The sequence below is a fragment of the Gouania willdenowi genome, chromosome 5 (assembly GCF_900634775.1).
Source record: "Gouania willdenowi chromosome 5, fGouWil2.1, whole genome shotgun sequence".
Classification (NCBI taxonomy): domain Eukaryota; kingdom Metazoa; phylum Chordata; class Actinopteri; order Blenniiformes; family Gobiesocidae; genus Gouania; species Gouania willdenowi.
Window position 1 is genome coordinate 19,950,917 of NC_041048.1, and position 23,772 is coordinate 19,974,688.

The window sequence follows — 23,772 nt, forward strand, 5'->3', positions numbered from 1 at the left end:
CTGACTCCTAAATACGGAGCCACCGTTTAACTTTAATGTGTCTGTGAAGCTCCGTCCGTTTCTCATCAAGCACAGCAGGGCTCCTTGAAAACTTGAGCAGCTTCACCTGCTCAATGTTTAAACATCTCATCAGTGCTACAGAAGATCCGTGGGAAAAGTTGCGTTTTGTTGTGGACGAGACCATCGATGCCAGGGATTGTAGAGTCTGAAACATTGTAGGTTAATTTAAATTAAGTTGATCAAAACTTAATCAATAAACCTGCTCAGATTCAGTCAACCATTTATCCCTGAAGGGAAATTGGGTGACATTAATGCTGCTCTCATACATCTTTATGGCATCTAAATAACTGAAAAGGAGCAGTCAGAATAATCCATTTCAGTAGAACTTATATCTCCCTTTTAATTGTGTCGTACTTGATTTTTGACGTACATTTTTGTTTAATTATGGGTTTTTTATTTATCAGCATTTATTTTGTTTCCTCACAGGTTTCTAAATCTGACCCATTAACATTATTATTATCTTCAGCTCTAATTTGCCCAAGCCAGAGAAATTACACTACTGTCAAAACTTTTAGAATTTAGAACACCACACTTTTTCCATTTTTTTTACTGAAAATTATTCAGTTTATTGTGTCATTTTACTCTGAAATGAAAGCATAGAACAAATAAGCAATTTGAGTTAAAAAAATAAATCATGGAATCCATGAACATTACTGTTCAGCTGATGCTCATGAGGGTCTGGTACCACAGAGTGTTCTGTAGGAATGAGGAGCACCACAGCTTTAAATTGTGGTCTCTTATGGCATCACAGCAATTTGACAGACCAGTTGGTGGAGATTTATGTCTCTTTTCATCTGAACGTTAAACCTATCACAAACTACAGCTGTTTCATATGGTTTCAAGCCCTGCAACAAAAGGTTCTGTTCCCCGTCATTCTCACCACAAAATGTCCAGATGATAGGAATGTTGTTTGTATTCCGACACAAGCTTCTGGTAGTGTAAAACTCTGTCTGTCTTCTTTTTTCTCACAGCTCTCATAATTCACGTCTTTCCCTTAAATGTCCTCTCATTGTTTTGATTTTGTCGTTGAACGTGTGTTTTTGGCCTCACAGTTTTACAAACTGGATTAGTGTTTCTTGCCTTTCATTCAACATCTGGCAGCTATTTTCACAACTGTAATGTGAAGATGGGTCGTAATCAAAAACAAGGTTTTGTATTTCTGATTTACACAAATGATTGTGATGAGTGTTAAATTGATGGGTTGAAAATGTGTTTAATGTGTTACTTTTTTACTGTGATGATTGTACGTAAGGGTTGAGCATCTGTGGTCCAGACACAAAATATCCAAAAACAAATATGGAAAAAAACATACCTAATCAATGTCATGTTGGGAGGGGGAATATTTAAATGTTTAAAACGGGTGGGGTGGGGGCATGTATTTCAAAGTAAGTTTTGTGTTAACTGTGTCACGGTCTGTTCCAGTGCATTTCTTTTTGACAAAGACAATAATAGCATCAGGTGGAGATGACTCAGGTAGAAAAGAAAGGACTAAATGCCTGAAGTCAATTTAATTGAATAGCAAAACCTTCCACAAAAGTACAGAATAAAGGTCCGAAGACAACTGAACTGACCAAATTACTGACATACAACAAATCAGGCTGGAAAAAGCAATGATCTATCCACCGCTCTGTCCAAACACTCCTTTAATTAGTAAGGGAAGGTAATTAGGAGATGAGACGCACCTAAATGAAGACAGAACGGGGTCTAATTATTCTCTCTCTCAAACACACACACACACACACACACACACACACACACACACACACACACACACACACACACACACACACACACAACAAACTAGATCTATATAATCAAAGTTGAATACAACTGAAAGAAAACCTCACCGAGGTTTAAACTCATACTTTAAAGCTGCAGTTTGCAGAATCCTCTCTCCTCTCCATTTTGAGAATGGTCTTAGCGACTTTTTTCGCAATATAGACTAGTGACAAGTGTATGGACTTTATCTTGTGTTATTGGAAATTTTTCTGGTGTTTTAGAAACTCTAATATGAATACACGTATCACTCTATAGTTACTGTTCTGCTGCCGTCGGCTCATCCCCGCCAGAGATCTCACAGACGCAGCTGTGATCCCGGCTGCCTGCCGCTCTGAGCAGATTGACAACCATCACTCCGCATCCAGACTCTAGAATTAATTCACCTTGAATAAGCTTCTCTTGGTTTACATGCGATTCATCCCGTCTGTTCTCACTCTCGCTCTGACACCAATGTGTGTGTGATGCGGACGACCACACACACACTGGGGTCAGGAGAAAGCGGAAGTTGTCCGTTCTTCCTCAGTTTTTGTGGCTTTGAACTGTTGCTTCTCCACCTCGGTCTGCCTTTTCCTGCGTGACTTGCTGTGTAAGTGTTGTGTCTAACACTGTTATGGAGACTTCTGCTTGGACGTCATTTCACTTTTACTACCGAGGGTACCTGAACGCGTCTGACTTCAGATGAGCAGCCAATAGTAACGCCAAAAACAGCTCATGGAGCACACATGTTTGTAGAAAGATCTCTGATTGGCTGACATTCTAGGAGCGTCATGCTCCTGGATTTCTAAATGTCCTTTTACAGAGCCAGAAGAGAAGAAGATGAGATTCACTGTCCACTCAGAACACTATGATTACAATATGCTCAAAGATGATTATTAATTTTTGACCAAATGATGCCAAAAAAAAGTTACATATAGCAGTTTTAACAACACATTACCTATGGACAGGCAACGTTTAGCATCATAACAGCCATTTAAGCCCCGCCCACCCAACAAATGAGAAGCTGAGAGCCATATACATATAAGCAGGTTCACCACATTTTTACTAAGACAGCTACGCACAACTGTTAACCCTGTTTTGTTTCGGGTGTGACTGAGAAGTCTTCAGATTCAGCATTCATTGCTACTCTGTGAACTAGGGATGTAACGATTCACTCAACATACGATTCGATTCACGATACTGGGTTCACGATACGATTCTCTTACGATTTATTTTACAAAATGGGACTGTACTTAAATGACTGAAAAATATTCCTTTATTTTTTTGGGGGAAAAAAATAGAAAATACGGTACTATTTTCCTTTTATTTTTCATTGTAAAAAAAATTCCTTGATGAACTATTCAAAACAATGCAATTTAACTAAAAATAAATCTTGAATGAAATAAATAAAGGAATAATACAAATGAAGAAGCTTATTCATTTAAATTCTGGTTCCATAGTAAACAATACAAAACTGCATAATAGTTATTTTTGTTTTTAAAAGTGCAACTGAAAATGTATTTTGTGCCTTAACAATTGGACCTTAAAAAAAAACAGTCTGCACTGTATTTGCGTCAGATATTTGTTTGAACCAGCAGAGGCCGATGGTAACCCAGTGGTCGGTTGGCATGCAGCTAAGTGCAGTGAAGAAGAGATGCTACGCTAGCAGACAGGGTTAATAGAAAAACGTGACTTTTACAGATATTCACGTAATATTACAGATATTTTTTCAGTGCTGAAGGAATAAGGAATCATTTATGAATATGTTTAAGAGTAGAAGGCGGCCAGAAAGAAAGTATTAGCAGATTTCGCCCGCCACAATGACTTCTGGATAGCGCCATCTGCTGGTTAAAATAAGTACTGCGATTCAGTTTTCACAGCATCGATGTGAACCTTGATACCTATGAATCGATTTTTAACTGCCTTACGATTAATCGTTACATCCCTACTGTGAACTGTTTTATGGAGGCTCTAGCAGCTTTAGTCAGCAGAGTGACTGACGTGCAGCTTCGGTAACCGAGGGGGTGGGGCTTTTACATATTTCACCGGGAGCAGAGATTTCTCCTTTTTTGGTGCTGAGATTTCACAGTTATTGTGCGTCGTTTATGTTGAAACAAATGAGCCTGATGACGTACTTGATGGTCAGAGGGGCACTGTGATTGGTTGCTGAGTCATAGGTTGTCGACCCCTGACCTAGACCACCACAGACCACAATGAATAGATGCAGGAAGGATGTTTGATTACAAGTATTTTGTATTTTAAAACTGACATATTTCATCATTTTACCACATACAATATTGTTTTAGGATTAGCTTAGCAACAATTATTGATGATCTTATAATATATTTATTGCAAAAACTTGTTATTCTGTATCACATCATTTCATTCTTTCATATTTCATATACCTCTTCATAGGGCTGCTCGATTATAGAAAAAAACAATAATCACGATTATTTTAGTGATAATTGATTTTTCAAATGATTATTTGTCAACCAAAAAGTTATGTATTTTTTGTACAAAGAAACAAAATATATTCTTTAAATAAAATAAAATCCTTCAACCACTAAAATCAAGTATATTCACTTTTACACAAAACAAAACACTTCTTGCACGTGATGTGTCTTTGCTCTAGATCTTCATCATCAAACCCAAAATGTTCCCATATAAGAGGATTTGACTTGCCACTTGTTTACCAAGCTTTTTTGCTGCGGTTCTCCTGCCATGTTTCAAGACCACTAGACCACAACTTTCCTCGTGTTGGCCTGCAGACTAGCTTTGGCTTTGAGAGGGGCGGGGCGGAGGGGAGGAGCTTGCAAGTGTGTGAATTAAACAACTCAAAGTTAGTATTAATAACATGTGTTTGCAAAGCTGTCCGAAATAGTGGGTCTGTTTTATTTAGCGAATAAAACATATGTTACAAAAAAGATGGTTTGTTAGGCGAGGTCCCTGTCCTCTCTCACTTCATGATGTGTGTCTTTCCCGATGCTCCACACTCGGTGGAGGATGGACGACCGCTGATCGGTATACAGTCTGTGCTAGAACCTCCAAGCAAGTGGCTGTGTACTCCCAGGACAGGCCACCAGTCCTTTAAATGTCAAACACACTGGGACATGCACATTTACTCAAATAGGAGAGTTGGCTGGACTGTAGGAGAAAACCCATACACAAAAGGAAAGCTTTGCTACAAATGTGTTTTTGTTTGTTTCCTTGTTTGGTGCTGTGCAGTGCTTAGTAATTATCCAGTTCAGAAAGGCTTTCATAAGATTTATCTGGGACGACTAAAATTTAAAATAAATTCTACAGAAAATGACTTTAAACTTTTAGTTTCCCATTCAGGTGTGCTTCTTGTAACATGTGTGTATCACATGAATGTCATGTATATATTCAATGATACAATCTAAAAGTTATTGTTTAATAAAATAGATAAATAAGTGAATAAACAAATATAAAGGAAATTGTCAGAAATAATAATATGGATATTATAATATGTGGATGATATGGTATAATGATAAAAAAACATACATCAGTTCTAAATATTGTGATCATAAATTAGTATTTGTGATTGTGTAAAATTGTATTCCGTGATTATTTTTAGGTTTTCTTTACTATTCAAAAACAAAATGTGATAAAATTAGATTAGAATGTGGTGTATATGTAATGATAGATAAACAGATCTAAAAATATGAGAAAGAACAGGATTACTGGTTATATAATATACCAATTTTGTGTTCAGCTTTTGGAGCAGCATTAAAGTATTTGTGCTGCTCATATTAATATGTAAAGCTTGTATTTGATGAGCAGAGATGGTGATTGAAATGAGAAATGATTGAATGACAGTCAGATTAATTTTGTTGTAATAACATGCAAACAAACTTGGTGATGCAGGGTGTCTATAGTCGATTAAAGTCCACTGACAACTGAAAGAATATGTTGAAAGTAAGGCGGGTGGGACGGGTAGCAAAACGCTAAGTGGGTCAGAACAAGTACAGACATGTAGGGCCTGTAAGTACAGTAACCATCAGCCGAGACATCTGAAAAATCATTTGAGGGTTACAGAAGTTGATGAGCACTGAAATGTTCTGAAAACTTCTATGTCCGCAAAAGCAAAGCAACATATTGTGCACTTGCAAACTGTTACACAGCATAACTGTATATGATCAGAATGAGGGGTGTCTCGATCCGATATTGATATCAGAAATTGGTCTGATATCAGCAAAAATGACAGTGAAAAATAATTGAAATGAAGCTGAATTGTTCATTTCCACTTAAAGAAATAGAATTAGTTTTTATTGAAATTATTAAGGGGATTTTTCAGGGTCTTCTAATTTTTTATTTTATTCAATTGTAAAATATTCCTTTGTTTAAGGTTAACATTTATGTATCCCATAGGGCTGGGACAATACCCCTTTGTCTCCATTAGATTTTAATCCCAATTCTTGGATGCTGATTTCATTTAAATTGTGATTGTATTGCGGTTCTACAATGATGATTATCACAATTTTTTCCTTATCCAAACACATAAGTTGAATCCTAAACTTCTAGAAATGTTACAGTCTCAAAAAAACAATGCACATCACATTTAGTCATTCATTAATTTATCACTATTTATTCAGTGATTTATTATTATTTAGATGAAATAAATCAAATATAACCTCCATCAGAAAGGAGGTAAAAAACATGTACAAAAAAATTAATTTGTACAGAACGTTTTGAAGCGAGTCACCTGAAACTTTTAATGTTCATTAAGCTAGTGCTTTGGGGTGTCTAGTTTTTAGTGTAGGAACAGGATCTGGTCAACATGCTGGTAGTTGGGCTGCTCCATAAGAGAAGTCACAATGTATTACAATGTGAAGATCATTTTTCTGTCTGAGCCACAGTTAAAATATCTCTTTGTCCCCTCATACTAACGACAGAATAATGTTTGTTTGTGTGGAAAGCCTAATTTTATTAACTTCTTACATTCAGAAATGATCAGCGCACATTAGTCGCCATCATCATCATTATCAGAATTTGTCATCAATGTTACACTTGTTATTCACTCTGTAGTGTGATCAAACTGTGGCTTTACGTTGTTAAAATAGTTGACCAGCGTGGACATCGTTTTGACGTCTGTCAGAATTTCATTTCACAAGCTGCAGCTGACATGCACACCGCGGCACACAGCCGATTTTGGATTTGGATTTTGGTCTGGTAATGAAGCCTGACTGGCTTCATTATTCACTGGATAAGTTTATTCAATATCTAGAGCTGAACAATTAATTGCATTTGCGATATTATCGCAATATCATAAAATGCGATTTTCTAATGGCAAAGGCTGCAATTATTATTATTATTATTTTTTTTTTTTCTTGTCCTGTCTTGTACTGTCCTGTTAAGTTCAGAGAGTGTTTAACAAGTGCAGTCCACATGTTTACATGTTTAATGAAACATGAAGTACGTTACATATGTTGAAGAGGTAAAGATACAGATTTGTTTGCTCTATTGTTGTAACCTCTGCTTTAAAATTTATATTTGTTTAAAGTTTAAATAAATCCGAAATTGTTTATTATGAAACAGATTCATTTATTGCTTGTGTTCATTGAAAAATACATGACAAGAGGCCCTTGAAAAAAGAATCGCATATTAAATTGCAATATTGAGGAAAAACAATCACAATTAGATTTTTTTCCAAAATTGTTCAGCCCTATCAATATCCCATTCAGGGTCCGTTGTTCTGCTGCCGGGTGTCTTGTCTTGCATGCTTTAGCTTTATGTCTGGATGGTGACGGACAAGATGAGCATGTTACAGAATGAATGCGCTACTCGTTTAATACAGCTTTGGTCATGTCTAAATCAATTCGCCATGGAATCAATCAAAAGTATGTCCATACTTTTGATCAGATACAGATGCAGGTTCAATCACAGTTGTTGGTTTGTTTGCTCAAGGGAAATCACAGCTGCTGCAATTCTTCTTCGTGCTGCAAGTCTTCCTCGTGTTTGCACTCACTTGTTGGTGCATTACCGCCACCCAGTGGTCGCTTGCGAAAATATGAAAAATACAATTAAAAAAAAAAAAATATCGATAAATCGTACAATCTATTTTATTCCCACCACCCTTAGTATCTCAACGGTTAATAATAATTGGATCAGTTTTTCTTTTGCCTACCGATGCTGACGATTGTTCTCTGTTTGAGTAATATCACTTGATCAAGCCTGGCTAACATTCCACACTACAAAATACGTAATAAAAGTATGTATGCTCCATGCTGGTATTGCATTAATAGCGGTACCCAAAGCTGCAAAACTGGTTTGATTGAGACACCCCTAATCAGAACACACATGGGAGGGAGATGCCTGAACAAAAATGAACATTTTTCCTCCATTTTGCAAATAATGGACTAAGATAAACTTCACCTGAATAAGGAATAAGTCTGTGCTTTCATTAAAACCATTGGATGCCTTTAAACTCATGAAACCAGTTGGAGTTATAGTATATGAATGGAGCCTTTCCTAGAGGAATCACTACTTCACAGTTTGTCAAACATGTCGACCTCCAGCGTGCGTTTAAAGTGTGGAGGAATTCGTCTTAAAGGACATCGCTCTGACTGCATTTCAACAAGAGTAATCAAACATGCCCACAAGGCGTGTGAATATGGATTTGTATTAAGTAACAAGCATAACTTGGCCTTAAGTCATATTTATTGAACTTCAATGTTTTAGGTTAATAGCAACAAACAGTGGATATTACAACACAGATATGCTATTAAGTTACTAAAACAGCATCATTAAGTTGGTTACCTAAGGCTTAATGGATGGTTTAATTTCTGTTGTAATAGAACCAGGTTATTGGTTCTTTGCTTGGTCAGGTTGTGAAGATGTGGTGCTGGGTTTTACCTGTGATCGTCCTGCTCTCCTCCATGAAACAGACTGAAGCTCAAGGTACAACACGTTTTTTTTTTTGTTTTTTTTATCAGCTTTTATGAACCTTCTTGAGTCCGTCAGTGATGCATCCATAGAAACTGTATCCCTGGAAGTTTTTTTCCTTTGTTTGCCCACATGTGTTGGTTCACACTTTGCAGGCAGGTGTAACAATGTGCAAGCAGCAGATATTGTTTTCTTGGTGGATGGATCTTCCAGTATTGGAAAAGAAAACTTCATGCAGGTGAAGCGCTTCATTGCTGGGATTGTGAAGCCATTTGTCAGCTCCGTCAGTGAATCGGGGATTCGGTTCGGGGCAGTTCAGTACAGCGACACCTCAAGGTGAGAGGCATTGAGATTTACTGTTTGAGTTTAATATTGCTAAGGATTTTTTTCTCCCTAGAGTTGAGTTTACCTTCACTACTTACCTGAATGGCACTGAGCTTGTGAACGCAGTGCAGAATCTGGATTACAAAAGTGGAAACACGCGCACGGGGGCTGGCCTCAAGTTTGTCGCAGATAACTTATTCAACCCTGCGTCAAGTCGGGATGTGCCGAAGGTCTAATTTCTGACCGGAAAGTAAATACAGCGGCCGTGTTTAACAGAACCTATGTGGCTAAGTGTTTGTTTGCATTTCCTTATGCGTTTAGATCACCATCCTGATCACAGATGGAAAGTCACAGGACAGTGTGCAGCAAGCAGCACAGAAGCTGCGCAGTCAGGGAGTGCTCGTTTTTGCAGTTGGTAAGGTTTTTCCATTGCCTCTGCACAGATTAAAATGGTACCTGGTGTAATTTTGTGCTAAATTCTTTCATTTCTTGATACATTTTCTGTTTATTAGGTATAAGAAATGCAGACCGCAATGAATTGGCTCAGATCTCATCTGAGCCCACCAGTGATTTCAGCTCCTTTGTTGGAGACTTCAAACTGCTGAGCACGCTACTGCCTATCGTGAGCCCTCATCTGTGCTCAAGGTCTGGAGGAGTCTTTGCTAGTGATGGTAAGAAGTTTGTGGTATAAAGAGACTAGTATTTTTTGAAGACAATGATCTTAAAATGAAGTAATTTTTTCTCCTCTGCTCCTGACACCCAGAACTCGCAAAGACGTTTTCTGGTCCATCCAACATTCAGTTCACAAGCCAGACATCAGACTCTCTCAGGTTTCGCTGGAGTGCAGCAGGGGGACCCGTGAGTGGCTATGCGGTTCAGTATGTTCCTCTCTCTGGCCTTGGTCAGACAGTTACATCAGAACTGCGCCAGGTGAGCCTAGAGACATGTGAAACTGCTTTCATATATTCTACTCAAGTAGAAGTACTGTTACTTGATTGAAATTGTAATCAAGGACAAGTACGCAGTACATCAAATACTCAGGTACAAGTTGCTCAATTAAATTGTACTCACTGTAGACTTTTCTAATTACTTCCACATTTATTGTTGGTAATAAATCTTGCCACAGTTCCCTTGCATACAGTAAGCATCTCATGTATAGACTTAAAAAGGCAGAGACCAAATTAATTTATTTTCCACAAAAACATCTGTATCAAATAAAAGGTTTGTCAAAATGTACAATTCTTTAATAAAATAACACTAATGAATTCAATTTAAAATAAATAAATCCTCAGGCTCTAAGTATTAGACTAAGAAAGTAACCTCCATTCAATACTGTTTTGGTGCCGTGCAATTGATTGTTGTCTGGTCATTTCATTTTTTGTAATTTCACAATGTCCGTTGATCATTTTACAACAAAAAATAATAATTTATTCAGTAACGGTTGGGTGTAGAAATGCAACACATTACTTTACTTATTTTAAAACATACTTAAGTCCAAGTAAAATGACTGATTTAGAAATAAACTAAAAAAGTACAAGCGCCCATAAAAGCAACTCAATTACAGTAATGTAAGTACTTGCAATCCATTACTTTCACCCCTAGTTTCTACTGCTTTGCTAGAGAAACATGTGAACCCAGGCTGAGTAGAAACATGTTTAATCAGTGGATCATTTACGATGTAGACATGGAGGAAATTAGACTGTGGCAGGCACAGTGTGAAATTCCCTTGCCTACCATGGCAGCTATGATGAACAGAAAGATGCCATCGGCAAAGGAAACCTTTCAGTCGCAGATGTTGCAACAACATGTTTTAGATTTAATTTGTTAAACCTTATGAACAACTTTTGCTTCAACCTGCAGGAGACTGTTGCTGCAAATCAGAGGAGCTTTACGGCCCGAGAGCTGAAGTCAGGAACAGACTATCTCGTGACTATCATTGCCCAGTACCCCAACAGTGTTGGAGAGTCCACTTCTGCAAAACATAGGACTAGTGAGTAGAATGTGAAGTCCTTAAGTAATGTTAGCTCAAACACTAATGCTGTCACTTAGATCACCATTCTCTTCTTCTTTCTCCATATTCAGGGTCTTTGCCTGGTGTCTCCAGTCTGCGCTTAAACCAGGCAAGCTTCTTTACTCTGTCTTTGGGGTGGGACCAGCCATCATTGCCTGTCCAGGGCTACAAACTCACGTATGGACCACGAGGTCAGACACACGCATATCTTATCTATTTAGTGTATTGTTTTTGTTATCATACATCATGTAAGTAATCATAAATGGTTCCTACACTGGCAATAAAGACCTACTTTTTTCTATTCAGAAGCAGAGGCACTGAATTGCACATATTTCTACGTGCTGACAGAATAAAATGTTTCTTAAATGAAGTAAGGTGTGTGATTTTGGGAAATTTGGTGAAACCCAAGAAGCCCAACTATTCTTATTTGTAACAAACTATTTTGAATTGCTGCTTTGTTCGATCTCAGATTGCGGCCATAAAAACGCAGCACAAACGAAAAACAGTGCGAAAAAACACATGTAGAATCAATAATATTCTGTAATTTTGTTCGCCTGCTGACAGGTTGGCAGTCAGTATCTGCATAACGGCTTTCCTTCTGTTTTAATTCTTCCATTTACATCTTTGGGCACATTATGTCGACTGTATATGAGCGTTGAAGGCAACGCACTACAGTAACTGGTTTTGTGTTTCATTCTTGATGTGGCGTCGCCTTCCAGTGGAAGTCACACAAGTTTTTTATTTTTTTATTTGAATGAGACAAATTTTACAGGATTGCAGTGAAAAGTCTGTGTTTTGTATTTACGACCTCAAAGGAAATCTGTGGTAGAGTGGGTCGTCCAATAACCGAAGGGTTGGGGGTCCGAGTCCCACTCTAGCCAAGTCACTGTAGTTGTGTCCTTTGGCAAGGCACTTTACTCACATTGCTTAGTATGAAAGTGGTGTGTGAGTGTTGGTGGTGGTCGGAGCAACAGTTGGTGCACTATAGCAGCCTTTCTTCTGTCAGTCTATCCCAGGGCTGCTGTGGCCACAATAGTAGCTTACCACCACCGAGTGTGGAGTAAAATAATGTACATCAATGTAAAGCGCTTTGAGTGTCTATGAATCCAATGCATTATTATTATTATTATTATTATTATTATTATTATTATTATTATTATTATTATTATTATTATTATTAATAACTCTGAAGCAGCTAACACTAGTAGCTTGATTTTCCTGATAGTCATTCTAATCCTAATATGAATTTGATTGGAGATTAATTACTTGTAAATTTGAAATCTGAAAACTACCAATAGGATGCTATATATATATATATATATATATATATATATATATATATATATATATATATAAATTATTCTTTTTCCTAAACTGCTAATTATCAGTATTAGCTGATGTAGTCATGTCATTATGTCTCAATCTTTGAGCTTGCAGTTATGACTGAGGGAAATCAAGAGATCCCTCACGAGTCACAAGTAAATAATATTTAACTTGGTTAAAGCAAGTTCGAACCACACCAAGAATGTGCAGCAGTCTGGGTCGAGTGTGATGAACACAAGCTTCTCCTACAGCCCCCTCAGGCTCTCACTGCCGGGAAGAATGTTTATTGCCATTCATTACTTAAAATATCAAGTACGTCTGATCATCACTGTACGTCAAGCAACACAGACTGGGAAAACCTTTACTTATGTCCTGGATTCTCAGTAATTTTGTCCCCCGTACTTTAAGAGGCAGGGTGTGTCAGGTAGTCTGTGTGTTTATATTATGATTCAGAGGGGAAAAGTGGCCCCTGAGGGTCTATTGTGGAAGCTTTCTCTCTTATTAAATGTATCACAACGGCTTTTCCGAGCTCTTTGATTGTGCATTCTCACATTCACTCCTCCTCTGAAAGGTTTGGCTCTAACATGCTTTAGAGAATTTGAATGAGGACCATGCCTGTCCTGCAGTGAAAGGTGATATGTTTCTACCTGTTGGTTTGCCTTACATCTGGATCCACCTGTAACACCCATGACAGCGATAAATCAAACAGGATATAGACACCCATAGGACTCACAAAAAGTGCACGGCTGTACTTAGAAAGTCTCAGGAGTGATTGAATTTAAAATCATTATGCTTCGCACTGCTGGCACCTGGCCAGATTCAAACACAGTACTTCTTCAAGTGCAGTTGAGGGGAGCCTAATGAGGTCAAGATGGATCCTTTTCTTTTTACACCTTGTCAATATTTCATTTTTTTTTTTTTTTTAACAGGCCGCACAGCGTGACGTGTGTCAGCGTCTGATGCAAAAACCATTTTTCTTTGTGTCTTCTGCTTCTGAAAGAGTAGGCCAACCTGCAACGGCGCTGCAGGAGCAGCAGCTGTCTGCAGACACCACAGCCATCACCTTAGAGTCACTTCAGCCTGACACAGAGTACGTCATCAGCCTCTACCCCTTGTTCCCAAGAAATTCTGGGTCCCCGTCCGTTCTCAACGCACGCACATGTGAGTTTTCTAACACCGGCATATTAATCAATCGCTAAAAATACGAGGTTATATATTGAAGGCACACACCAGGGTTGGGGTTATATTATAATTGTAATCGTGTAATCAATAATGAATTACACTTATGGTCGAATTAAAGTTGTACTTTAAAAAATCTGTTGCTGTTGTAATCGTAATTAGTTTGTAATTGAGTTTAGATCATTAACTTTGTAATTATAATTGCCATGAAATTGCAATTCTATAAAAATTGAACGCAAACCTGTGAGACCATGTTACAGTTCTATGTATAGTTTTACACATATGTAGTGAACAAATATCAAAATATGTTTCATATCAAGCTTTCCCACATTTTGCCAATAAAAAAAATTAAAAAAATTGAGGGGTGTACTGACACAAAAAAAGACTCAGACACCCACACAGTATTTATAAAAAACATATATTTTCATTGATAAGGAAGTCTAACAAGGTAACCAATAAATAGGAAATAAATTAAATGATAGATATTAGTGTTTAGTGTATTTTACAGCTGATTTAGGACACGTTATCATCAAATATGCTAACAGAAAGCTAGCACAAGAAGAAGGTTAACTTTTATTTGGTTATTTATTTCAGGCTCCGTAATTGTGATAAATTTAATTGTAATTGGAAAAAAATGCTGCTCACTGTAATTGTAATTGAACATGGATAATAAAAGATGTAGATGTAACTGAAAAATGTAATTGACCCCAGCCCTGGCACACATTCAGTTAATATAAATTGAATGTATGAAATATATGAATTAATGGTGCTTCCATTGTCTTTGTTCCTGGTCTCTTCTGTGTCAGTGCGTCTCGAGGCAGTGCAGCAGTTGTCGGTGGAGAAAGAATCAGAGGGCAGCGTGCGTCTACGATGGAGGGGCACCAGCGGGGCGCAGGCCTATCGTCTGGTTTGGGGACCGTTTACAGGTCAGGGGTGTTGATGAGTGTTGAGTGTAGATGCTCTTTCATTTAGCTTTACATAGTTTACATAATGTTTTTATTGTTTTTCTCTTTCTTAGGTCGTGATGTGGAAACCATTGAGCTTGCTGGTGACAGTCATTTCCACACTTTGTCTGGGCTGCAGCCAGATACAGAGTACATTGTCACAATCATACCCCTCTATGAGGGCAGCACAGAGGGCCCTCCAGCTACTGCCAGTTTCAAGATAGGTAGGGGTGCTTTCACTCGTTACTGTTTTCTGTCATTATTCTCCCACGTTCAGAGGAGTTTGTGAAACTTTGAAATGTTTTTTCCTCAATTACAAAGGTTATTATGACTATCGAGGTAACATGTATTGCTGTGCTCTGTGTTGTTCCCCCTCTGTAGTGAAAGAAAAAGAGTGTGTTTGTTGTCATTTGTTGTTTCATTCTTTTGCAAATTTTCAAAAGATTTTTACAGGGTTGAAAAACAAACAGATACAGGCAATGTCTGGCTAGTGTTTGGACATTGTACTGAAACACCAAAACAGTTGTACATGATCATACATGGACAACTGTTGGTCCACACACAGGACTCCTATATCATACAAAACAGTAATACACAAAATGAGTTCACAAACACATTAAATGTCAACAAAATACAGAAAATGACAAAAACAAATGTACAAAACTAGAACAAAAATACAAAAAGAAAAGAAAAACTTACAAAATTACAGAAAAAAAATACCCCTAAAGACTAAAACTTTTGGTTATTTACATAACCGGTTCCCTGAGTAATATGAGTGAGATGTCTCACTATGGGATACACGGCCCTGCGTTGTTCCTCAACTCGACGGGAGTTGCCAGGGGCGAGCACGCAGCAGCCGGTATATCTAAGCCAGCCAGTGCATCGCAGGCCAAAACGGAGCCACCAGGATCAAGGTGTGGCCACACTCCCGCATCCTGGAGAAAGTGGGGGGCAGCAGGTCCAATGGGGTAAAGGCGTAGAGCAGCATGCGCTAGTGCATCTAAGCCGAGGGGAGTACCCGAACCATCTTCCTCGGGCAGAGGAACGGTGGCGAGATCCCAGCTCTGACTGGGCCTCACTGCGGCCTTTGCGAAGGTCCCCATCTCTGCTGGAAATTTTATTTTTGCACCGGCAAAGTCTTGCCTCCGAGCCCCCTGGTGTGTGGGGCCTTGGTCTCCATCCCTCTGTGTGCAGGCAGAGAGAGGTGGTTAGCTAGTGCTAACACGTAGCAGCTAGCTGGTATGCTAGCCAGACCGACAACAGCTGGCGCCTGGCAATTGTGGTGTGGCGGCGAGTCCAGTGTTGTAACCGAGCCGTCAACGGGTGCGTTAACCACCGGACTCGACAGCGGTGGTGGGGCATCGAGTGAGTGATGAACCAAGTCGTAAACTGCCATGTTAGTGGTCGGTGCTCGAGGGCAGTGCTAAACCGAGCATGGAGGACAAGGAAGCACAGCACTGGTTGACTTGGTGTGGTTGAGAGCAATAAAAGCATCCACTAGCAATGTCTGGTGACGGAATCTAAAAGAAGGGTCCACCTGCAGACAGTTGAGCAGCCAGTGAACGAGAGATAGCTTCGAGTGAGAAGAGGGGTTTGAATGGCGTAGTATCCTCCGCCCACGCTACTTATAATAAGTGGGACAACCTGCAGCGGACGGATACGTTTCACCAGCCAATCAGGATTGGCGTAATGAGATTAGGCTTCTGAGGAACGATGCAGGGGCGTGTATCCCATAGTGAGACATCGAAACAAGTGCTATGAAAGAGAACCTATGTTCTTTGGTCTATTAATGTTCAGGTTGATATTCTATAATATGACCCTCAGCTCAATTTCTGCTGTACACACTGCAGATATACAGTATATAAACTTAATTCTGGCTGTGCACGTTTCACTTGTAAGATAACACTTAATGTCACACAATAGGGAAATCTCGTTTGTATCTGTGTTATTTGAGTGATTTTGGAATAATGTCTTAGACATGTCACGTTTTGGTATTGCAGTAATCATTAAATTAAGTAATGTCTAATGTTAGATTGCATTAGTTCAGGTAGAGGAGACATTTATGCCTGGCACTTACCACTTGACGTACAATGATGAAGAGTGAGGCTAATGTAACGTTAATTTTAAACATGTGTGTGATCGCATGTTAAACTACACCCAAACACCATCCATGTTTTCATGAGTAAACCATCAGATTGACATGTTTTTTAGATTTATTAATATGAAAGTAATGTAGCAATAAAAGAACTGAGGAGAGCACTGGGAGTCATAAACTCATTCCTCCTTTTTTTCTTCCAAAAACTTATATCCTATTATTAATATTTATTTATACATTGAAGTTCGGCGGGTACATCTCTATTGTGGCTTTGATATCTGCCTACTTTTGTCTTATCAATTACAACAATCACCAAAGGTTACAGTGCACACAGTGCTTTGTTGATTGAGTTGAAATAAGATTCACTGTATCCTTCTAGATTTTGGTTGATTATTTGAATAAAATCAAGGTTTCTTTATGAAATGTTTCCCACTGTGTGTTTCTGTCAGAGCGCCAGGAGCAGCAGGTCCTCAAAGCAACCACCACCAGCCCCACCACCATCCGTCTCATCTGGAGGCTGATTCAGTCTTCTCAAGGGTATCGTCTGGAATGGACGGAGGGCACAGGTCTGATAAACTGTTGTTTTTTTGTCTTCTCAAATATGTAATTGCAGTAAATGATTCCCTTATGGTTTGTAAAATGATGTATGTGTGGAGCTGTAAAAACATCCATAAGCATCACAGTAGTGTTACAGTATATTCTTGGATATTAACTGATACTAGGGTTTGCAAAATTCTACACATGGAGGATAAGATTACATTGAGTTGTTAACAATACTGTGAAGTTAGGGTTATGGTTTCCTGCAGTGTGTATCAACTCTTAAATATAAGACTTATAGAAATCCAACTGACTCTACCGCACATCGGCACATGCCCACCCTTTGTCCCTGATATTCTTTATCCAGGATCATAAACTTGGTATTTTATGTTTAACACATAAAGTTCTTGAAACTCTATGACCCTAATTTACTATTATGAAATGGCTCAATCTTCCAGTATTTTATGGTTGGTTGCATGACATGTCAATCAAAATAATGCTGAGCAGGAAAACTTGTGGAGTCTTTAGCTCCGTTTAAATTAGACTGTATATACTCAGATAGTATGATCAGAGTGGTCATTGACCTGATTGATTAACTGCAAAAAGCAAAAATCTACCACAAGACTGACTTAAGGCTTAAATAAAATTGGATTTCAGGATATTATTCATATAGGAATCAAACATATCTTTGAATCAAGGTAAAAATAGGTATTTTAAGCTTTCAGAGAAGAAGGAACATTTGCCGAAATACAAATATGAAAGCCATAACTTGTATGAATTGTAAGATAATATTTCCTTCTCTTAGGAGGTCCTCTTCAGAGCCGGTCCTTCCCTCAAACCACCACCAGCTACGAACTGACAGGCCTCCGACCAAACACTGAATACATCATCAAGTTGTACACCCTGTTTGAGGGCCGTGAGGAGGCCACGCCCGTCTCCACCATCTCCAGAGGTACAACGTGGCTATGAATATAATCCCAAACCTGATAGCGTTCAATTGTCTCCTCAGTTGTAGGATTAGTTTCTGTGTGGGTTGATATTAGAGTTTTCTTTGGTGTTACAGAAAAACAGCCAGTAGGACAGGTGTCCAACCTGCGGGTGGTGGAGTCCCTGGGCAGCACTGTCAGACTTGGCTGGACAGGAGTAGCGGGGGCCACACAGTACAAATTCACCATCCTGAACACAGAGGGTGAACTGAATGTTTTCATCATCACATTCCTCTTAAAGGATGCTGGGCTCTTATTGTGAATGTTTTGTGTTATGTCAGCGGGAACAGAGGAAATCCGGGTGATTCCTGGAAACCAGACGACCCTTGACCTTCGAGACCTGACAGTGGGGGTATCTTATGGTGTAAGCGTCACTGCGCTGGTGGGTGAAAATGAAGGAGACCCAGTTACTGTCTACATCAAACCAGGTGAGTTGCTGACATTCTTCCGCATGACTTGAAGCAATGACCAATGATGCTACCAAATTGATTTTAGTCTTTGCCCTTTTGGATGCAGCGTTCCTGAATTTCTTTGTATCTTACATGGAAGATTTGATGTTTAATTGTTTTTTTCTCATTGTCATTTCAGAACTAGTCGCTGGAAGAGTGACTAATCTCAGAGTAACAAATGCAAACAGTCGGAGAGTCCGAATTGCCTGGGCAAGACTTTCAGGGATAACAGGGTACAGGGTTACATGGAGACAAGGCAACAGTAAGTCTGTGGCTATATATATATATATATCAGGGTTGGGGTCAATTAATTGATAATTAATTGCAATTATGGTGTAATTATAATTGTAATTTTAAAAATGTGTTGCTTTCGTAATCGTAATTAAATTCTAATTGAGTTCAGATAATTGACTTTGTAATTGTAATTGCCATGAAAATTCTATAAAAATTGTCAGTTATAATTTAATGTAAAACTGGGGAACCATGTTACAGTTCTACATATATGTAGTTATTGATTGTTATTAAAATGTGTTCCATATCAAGCTTTCCCACATTTTACCATTTAAAAATAAATACATTGAAGGGCATAGTGACACAAAACAGGCTCAGACGCCCACACCAAAAATATTAAAATCTATATTTTCATTGATTAGGAAGGCTAACAAGGTAACCAAGAGATAGGAAGAAATTAGATGATAGATGTTTGTTTTTAGTGTATTTTACAGCTGTTTTAGGACCAGTTATTATAAGAGATGCTAACAGGAATCTAACACAAAGAGAAGGTTGTTTGACTATTTATTTCAGGCTCAGTAATTGAACTTTAGTAATTGAGAATTTAATTTTAATCGACTTTCTGAGGATAAAAACTAATTGTAATTTAACTGTAATTGGTAGCTGTAATCATAACTGAATTGTAATTGAACATGGGTAATTGAAAACATATTTGTAACTGAAACATTTATATATATATAGGATGTAGGATGATTTTGAACTCCTTCCTCCCCTGATCCTTTGCTCTGCCTACAGATGCAGAGCAGTCTCGTGTTCTCGGAGCAGAGGCCACGTCTTACACCATTGAAGGCCTGCAGCCAGATGAGGCGCTGGTCATTGGTGTCGCAGCTGTTTTTGATCAACGCACTGGAGAGGTAGTCACACTGTCTGCACGAACCAACCCTCACAGCGGATCACTGTCGGGATTACGAACCACAGACGTCACGGCAGAGAGGATAATCCTGAGCTGGTCCGCTACCCAGAAAGCAACTGGGTATAAGATCACATGGCGTGGGGATGATGGTAAAAGAACATTGTTTAAATAAATCTTACTTTCAACTTATAGACAAACTTATAGAAGCTTTACTCAAAAGTGTTTGCACGTTGACCTCACAGAAAGAAGTATATAAATAGAAATTGAAATAATACCATGAACATGATGCAAACAGCATAAAATAGCATGAATGTGTATTCCTAATTTAATATGTTTGACTTTTGTTTTGCTCGTATTTCTTCTAGCATCTGGTTTATTTCCTCAAATGTTACTTGAATTGATCAGTTGTCTTCAAAAAGATTTTAAATAAATAATAAAGTTTTTTTTTTAATATCAAATCATAGCGTATGCCTCATCAATTAATCAAACATCATTTACTCCAAAAACAAATCACAGCTTTAAAGTTTGCTTTTATCTCCTTCGTAAACACTCAGTTTGTTGATGTCTTATCCCTTTGCATTGTGGGACATGGAGTCCCCTAAACCGGCAATTCTCAACTGGTGGGTCGGGACCCAAAAGTAGGTCGCGGACCCGTACTAAATGGATCGCGGACAGCTAGTCAAAAATAAATAAATTCTTAATGTCTCTCAAGTTGGTCTTATTTTGAAAGAAACTTTTATTTTGACAGGCATGCTGTGAAATGCATGTAGCACAGGAAAATATGTAGATTTATTTTTTAAAAAAAGATTATATATGTGTGTTTTCAACAGCTGTTTTTGAAAAACTAAGTTTGGGTGACTGAATTCTAAAAAAAAGGTGGGTCACGATTTAATGACCTTGGCAAAATGTGGGTTCCAGGGTGAGACCAGTTGAGAACCCCTGCCCTAAATCGATGTACAGAAACGTTTTTACTTTATTCTTAATGTTATTTCTGTTTTTCTCGCCAAAGGAGAACGGTGATTCACTTGACACCATTTTTATTGTAATTTGATCCCGATATTCCCCGTGATATCACAATGAAGTGAAAACACTTCTATGCACCCATCTCCATGACTCCACATCCCACAATGCAATGCGCAAAAAATGTCAACCAGCAGAATTTTTTTACGATGGAGAAGAAGCGGCTATTTCTCTATTTATTTTTAGACTAAATGATGTTGATTCATTGACCTATGAGGCATACATTATGATTTTATCTGCTTAAAAATCACCGTTTGTAGCAGCTTTAATGTTAATGTTAATCACTGCTACTGCTACTGCTTTTTTTTACAGGAGTCGAAAAAGCAGCGAACGTGGGTCCTGATGTCACTTCCTACACCATCGATGGACTGAAACCAAACAGGGTGTACACTGTTCGTGTTTCTGCACTGATCGGCTCACGAGAAGGAAGTCCTTCCACCCTGAATGTCAGAACTGGTATCTCATCAATTCTTTTATGTCGACATGATTCCTCGGAAGGAAAAAATTCTCTCACTCTGTAGAAATCTTTGACATATTCTTTCCATGTTTTTCTGCCCTGATTGGCAGAATCAGATCAGTTTGTTGGGACTGTGACATCTCTGCAAGTCCAGGAGTCTCGTGGAGAGGTGGTCCGAGTCACATGGGTCGGTGTTCAAGGAGCAACAGCTTACCGTGTGTCTTGGTGGAGAACGGATGGTAGGTTTTTTGTTGTCTTACCAGTTGTTTACATTGCATATCACACACACACACACACACACACACACACACACACACACACACACACACACACACACACACACACACACACACACACATGCACACACTAACCAACGTGAGTCTAATTAATGGGCTTCATGGATTTATACTAAGATGTTGTTTACTTAGAGTTGTCTCACTCCTATGTTTTGCTGTAGGTGGAGAAGAGAAGACTCGACTGGTGGATGGAGATATAAATTTTGTGGATCTATACCAGTTAGATGCTGGAGTTCAGTATGAGGTCCAAGTCAAGGCTTTAGTGCAGAATAGAGAGGGAACGCCTGTGTCCGTCAGAGTCACCACACGTGAGTCCCTATTTACTGACTATTTATCTTTTTTTTTTTTTACCAAATAATCACATGAATTTCTTTGGTTAGCTCTTTGGTATCTTGGTGGTGTACAGTATAGCCATGCATGCTGATGAATAGTTGACTTAACTGCCGTACCGTAATTTTGTATGAAGTAAAGATTGACAATGACTCGAGATATATTTGCTAAATGTTTTAATGTTTTAGTGTCATATTAAGTTTTTCTGCAACAAGCAGTGGCTGAAATAATAGGTCATGTCTTTTATACAATTTTAAAAGAAGACGTAACAAAAATGTTTTAAATGACAGCAAATCATAACAACAGGTTACATGTATTCTGTTTTTTTTATTTTGCAGAAATGCTGTACTTGAATTAAGTTAACAGTAGCATAACTTAGCGTCAGCATTGCTTCCCCCCATGGAATTCAATTCAGAGGGTCCAGCTCTTACAGTGGGGTCGCCTAACCCTCTTCCCCTGGTCAGGGGTCTGCAAACTTTACTCTACAAGGAACCATTTTACCTCATCTCACCTGGATTAAAGTCCTCCTGGAGCCGAAAAAAATACCTTCTCAATGAAGACAATACAGTGTATTAAATTCTATACAGATAAAATTATATAGAATAATGTTTGATTTAATTTGATTTATAATGGCAACTTAAAAACAGTTTAAAATAAAATAAAATAAATTGACATCAAGAAATAAAACAGTATCTTGCATCTTCAAATTCTTATGCATCTCAGTTTACATGAACTCAATGTTGTTGTTTTTTTAGTTAATATATTTGAAAGGCTACAAAAAATAACTTGAATTTGATAACACATGATCATGTGGTCAACACATGCTAATTGCTCATTTCTTGCCACTTATAAAGCATGCATATTTAACTGGCATATTAAATGAATCTGTCCCTGCACAATCAAAATCTCAATTTTCTTCCAGAATAGTGTTTTTGTTGGTTTCATTATCTTACCAGGGATTTAAAACTTAAGGTTAGCCACAGGTGCAGGAAAGTTGATGGTCTGTAGATGTTGCAGGAGGTGAAGTAGGAAGGTGATGAGTCATTGCACAATGTGATTTATTTTAGGTTAACAAATTGTTATATCATGATTTTATTTGTCATTAATCATTAATAACCTCTGTAATAAAATAACTCTTTATTTCAATAGTTTTTTTTAAGCTATAGGGAGCCATTGTATAAGAGTCAAAGAGCCACATTAGGCCCCAGAGCCGCAGATTGCAGACCCCTGCCCTGCGAGAACCACATCTGAACATCTGGCCTGACATCATAGTCCAGGGGTGGCCAATCCTGGTCGTCAAGAGCATGTTTTAGATGTTTCCCTCTTCCAACACACCGGATTGAAATGACCAGGATCGTTATCAGGCTTTTGCAGAGCTTGATGATGAGTTAATCATTTGAATCAGGTGTGTTGGAAGAGGGAAACATCGAAAAACATGGATAGTGGCTCTTGAGGACCAGGATTGGCCACCCCTGTCACAGTCCATCAGTTCTGGTCCCTCCATGCTGATTCTGATGAGCGTGTTTGCGCTATCACTGCGCTCGGCACGTTCTTCCTTTTTACTGCTGCCCTCAATGTGAGCGAGCACTCAGTGAAGGGCTTGTTGTGCCTGGCTCCGTTTGTGGACCGCGCGCACTCCAAAGGAGCACATTGGTGTTTATACTCGCATTTATACACGCGCATTTACCGTTGCATTACCCGCAGCCAAGTTGCAGCGTGGAGCGAGAAAGAGAGAGAGATGCACTCTTTGGGACGTGACGAAGCATTCAGCCGCTCCATCCAAAATAAGGTCACCCATATGCACTCGCCCGGATGTGACCAGATAAAATTTTCACTCGCACACACTGAAAAAATAGTCGCATATGCGACCAATTTGCTACAGGTAATATTGTCTTTATGGAGGTGATGATGATGGGAAGGGGGAGGAGTCAGTGGGGGGACCAGGGCTGTGTTTACATA

At 38.6% G+C, this 23,772-nt stretch overlaps 1 protein-coding gene across 3 annotated transcripts in view; it reads left to right on the forward strand.

The window, feature by feature from the left end:
• The window catches only part of col7a1 (collagen, type VII, alpha 1), a 92,452-nt gene that overhangs the window by 5,708 nt on the left and 62,972 nt on the right, over positions 1 to 23,772 (forward strand). For all 3 annotated transcript variants that reach the window (XM_028447796.1, XM_028447798.1, XM_028447797.1), the window contains exons 2-21: positions 8,661 to 8,733; positions 8,874 to 9,054; positions 9,116 to 9,272; positions 9,364 to 9,457; positions 9,555 to 9,713; positions 9,806 to 9,972; positions 10,903 to 11,032; positions 11,125 to 11,244; positions 13,382 to 13,537; positions 14,362 to 14,481; positions 14,574 to 14,723; positions 17,044 to 17,160; positions 17,937 to 18,083; positions 18,195 to 18,320; positions 18,399 to 18,545; positions 18,706 to 18,828; positions 19,593 to 19,859; positions 21,043 to 21,186; positions 21,298 to 21,426; positions 21,645 to 21,791. In XM_028447796.1, the coding sequence (XP_028303597.1) occupies positions 8,670 to 8,733; positions 8,874 to 9,054; positions 9,116 to 9,272; positions 9,364 to 9,457; positions 9,555 to 9,713; positions 9,806 to 9,972; positions 10,903 to 11,032; positions 11,125 to 11,244; positions 13,382 to 13,537; positions 14,362 to 14,481; positions 14,574 to 14,723; positions 17,044 to 17,160; positions 17,937 to 18,083; positions 18,195 to 18,320; positions 18,399 to 18,545; positions 18,706 to 18,828; positions 19,593 to 19,859; positions 21,043 to 21,186; positions 21,298 to 21,426; positions 21,645 to 21,791 (2,845 nt within the window). In that variant the 5' untranslated portion in view covers positions 8,661 to 8,669. The remainder of the gene's footprint in view (positions 1 to 8,660; positions 8,734 to 8,873; positions 9,055 to 9,115; positions 9,273 to 9,363; positions 9,458 to 9,554; positions 9,714 to 9,805; positions 9,973 to 10,902; positions 11,033 to 11,124; positions 11,245 to 13,381; positions 13,538 to 14,361; positions 14,482 to 14,573; positions 14,724 to 17,043; positions 17,161 to 17,936; positions 18,084 to 18,194; positions 18,321 to 18,398; positions 18,546 to 18,705; positions 18,829 to 19,592; positions 19,860 to 21,042; positions 21,187 to 21,297; positions 21,427 to 21,644; positions 21,792 to 23,772) is intronic.